The following is a 3,358-nucleotide window of genomic DNA, read 5'->3' as shown; positions in this document are numbered from 1 at the left end:
CTAAAACGAAATAATAGTTTTATTCAATATTAAAAAAATAAATATCATATAAAAGTAAGAAAAAAAATTTTTTTATAGAATTATTTGAAAAAATTTTATAAATATATATGAAGTAATACAATGTAAATTAAATACATACCGCAAATCTTAATCTAATTGTTTAATTATTTCTCACTAAGCAATAAAAGTGTCATTTTTCGATATAAGTATTTAAAATAAAGAAAATAAAAACATTTGTAAAAGTTTATTATGCCATTATATGAAAACTGTTATCAATACAATAAAACAAATATAATTACAAAAAAATAATCTTATGTTAAACTGCAAAATTAATTTCTATAAGGAAAAAGTAAAGATTTAAAGGGCCCTGAAAAAACTTTTTTTAGTCATTTGAAACAAAAAGTTTTTTTAATAAAAACAATTTCTTTTTTTTTAATTATTAAATTTTCTAAATTAATTAAAAATAATTTTCATACACTTTTATATAATTTTTTTGAAATTATGTATCACTATATTTATGGAATTAAATAAGATTTTTAAAAATATTTTAAATAAAACACCTTTTAAAAAAGGGCGCTTTTGATCACGTGACCAGAATTGTAAATTTTTTTTCACCAGCAGACATTGTATTCATTGATTAAGTTCACTATTCATTACAAAAATTTAACTTATCATTCAAGGTGAATTCAAATTGTGTTTTTTCATTTTTCAAAAACTTTTAACTATTTTTTCAACCTGTATAAAATGAAATATTTTAATAAAATTTTATGAGAATATAGTAAAACATATTGTAATTATATTTCAGAAACCGACTAAAAAATTATGATGTCGGTACCAGCATTGGGTCGTTCCTGCGGCCTTACCATTAAAATTGCTCAACAGCAGAATCAAAATGCTCGAGGAATGGCAACGCTTAAAGCTATATCCATACGTCTTAAATCAGTTAAAAATATTCAGAAAATCACTCAATCAATGAAAATGGTAATTTTGGTTACAATATAAGTAATAAATTAATATTTGTAATTATTAAAAAGTAACTGCAATTATATATGAATGTTAGGTGTCTGCTGCTAAATATGCCAGAGCAGAAAGAGAGCTAAAAGCAACCAGGCCTCTTGGAGAGGGAACAAAAAAATTTTATGAATGTGCTGAAGTTGGTGCTGAAGCATCAGCAGATGCACATAAACTTTTTGTAGCTGTAACATCAGACAGAGGTAATTTTATGCTTAAATAAAAAAAAGTAAAGAATTTTTAAAATCTTTTTAAAATTTTAATAATTCTATTTTATTATAGGCTTGTGTGGTGCTGTTCACACAACTGTTGCTCGTACCATAAGAAATGAGTTAAATGAACATGGGGATAAAGTTAAAGTTGTCTGTATAGGAGACAAATCAAGAGGTATTCTTCAAAGATTGTATGGGAAAAATATTTTGTTTGCAGCAAATGAGGTTATAAAAATTTAAATATTTTTTTATTGAGTTTTAAAAAAAACTAAATAAATAAATTTTAAAAGAAAAAAAATAATAATTTCAGGTTGGGCGTTTACCCCCTACATTTCTCGATGCATCAAAAGTTGCTAATGAAATATTAAAAAGTGATTATGTTTTTAATATGGGAAAAATTATTTATAATCGATTTAAGAGTGTTGTGTCATATGCAACATCAGAAATGCCCCTATACAAGTTAGAAACTGTTAATACAGCTCCAAAATTGAGTTTATATGATTCACTCGATGATGAAGTTCTTCAAAGTTATATCGAATTTTCAGTTGCCAGCATGCTTTTTTATGCAATGAAAGAAGGAGCTTGCAGGTAAGTGTATTACTTATATGATATTTAAATTCAAATTTTTCCTTGTTTTCACAATTTCTCTATTCCAGATTAAAACCTGATTGAACTTAATCCTATCTCAAGTCAAACCTGTTCTTAAACCTTTCTTCCTTACAATGAAAGCTGGAAATACCTGGTGTACCCTGATTTTCATAAGTAATAATGATCAAGTATTATATCTTATCAATTTACATAGTGAATTAACATTAAAAATTTGTTATATGTTTTTTTTTTTTAGTGAACAGTCCTCTAGAATGACAGCTATGGACAATGCAAGTAAAAATGCTGGTGAAATGATTGACAAACTTACATTAACCTTTAATAGAACAAGACAAGCTGTTATTACAAGAGAATTGATTGAAATTATATCTGGAGCTTCTGCTTTATAAATACTTTTTTAAAATGTCAAACATTTACATTTGTCGAAGAGAAAAAAAAAAAAAAAAAAAACATTAGAATCGGATGGAATAATACATATTACATAAGAATTATTTAATTGTTTCTATCAAATTTCTTAAATGATTTTGATTGAGAATAAAATATTTGATAAAAGAAGTTTCCATAAAATTTTACTTTAAGAAAAAAAATACCTTCAGCCCTTAAATAAAAACTAAATCTTACCGAGACAAATAATGTGGTTTTCATTGTGTTGAGTACGATAACATTTTAAAAAAAATTTTGTAAGTTTTTTTTATTTTATTCTTCATGAATTATTTTGAAAAAGAAAAAATAAATTTAAAAATTTTAATAATAAAGTTAAAATTGCTAAATTGATTATGTTCAAGTTGAGTTTAGAACAAAACTGACAATTATACTTTTCTATTCGACAAAAATAAAAATAAAAAAAATTATTATTTAAAATCCTTTATTTTTAGTAAATTATAATCATTTAATTTATACAAATATACAAAAGTTTCAATTATAAATAAATTTAATTTAATTTTTAAGTGATTACATTTCATCAAAATCAAAAAAAAAAAAAAAAATACTCAGCTAATTCCTCAGGGGTTTTTTTAAAAAATATTTTTAGTTGTTGAATTTTTTGAAAAATTTTATTGATAGAATTTGAAATCATATTTTAAATGTATAACTGAATTAAATAATATGAAAATAGATAAAAGTGAGACCGTTATTTTATTCCGTTTAGAAATCACATTGATGATTGTCAAAATCACAAAAAAAAAACAGCAGTCAATCTTTTTAAAAATGAAATAAATAAAGAAAAAAAATTATACTTATTTAAATACCTTTAAAGTATCCCTCATCGAAGCATAAAATATAATTAAATTAAACTCAATAAGAAAACTTTTTTTTTTTTTTTAATAATAATGAGCAAAAGAGATAAGTTAAAATTTTACACATGAAAAACGTTACACGTATTCCGCCATCTTGTTTGTTTTGAAAATTTGATTGAAACGTAATCACTGAAAAAAAAACTTTTTTTTTTTTTTTTTTTTTTTTTTTTTTTTTTTTTTTTTTTTTAAAAAAAAAGGTTTTTTAAAAAACCAAAAAATAATTTTTTCCCAAAA

The 3,358-nt window shown here is 22.8% G+C and overlaps 1 protein-coding gene across 1 annotated transcript; it reads left to right on the top strand.

The window, feature by feature from the left end:
• Positions 1–822: 822 nt before the first annotated feature.
• Phum_PHUM167420 lies at positions 823–2,218 on the top strand (the record flags this gene model as incomplete). The annotated part of the gene is made up of 5 exons (XM_002424934.1): positions 823–981; positions 1,061–1,214; positions 1,294–1,448; positions 1,534–1,811; positions 2,068–2,218. The coding sequence occupies 5 exons, from the start codon at positions 823–825 to the stop codon at positions 2,216–2,218; spliced, it is 897 nt and encodes a 298-aa protein (XP_002424979.1).
• Between the last annotated feature and the right edge of the window lie 1,140 nt (positions 2,219–3,358).

This window comes from Pediculus humanus, genomic scaffold (genome assembly GCF_000006295.1).
Source record: "Pediculus humanus corporis 1103172107513 genomic scaffold, whole genome shotgun sequence".
Classification (NCBI taxonomy): Eukaryota; Metazoa; Arthropoda; class Insecta; order Psocodea; family Pediculidae; genus Pediculus; species Pediculus humanus.
Note: the sequence above shows the minus strand (reverse complement) of the source record. Positions and strands in the feature narration are given on the sequence as shown.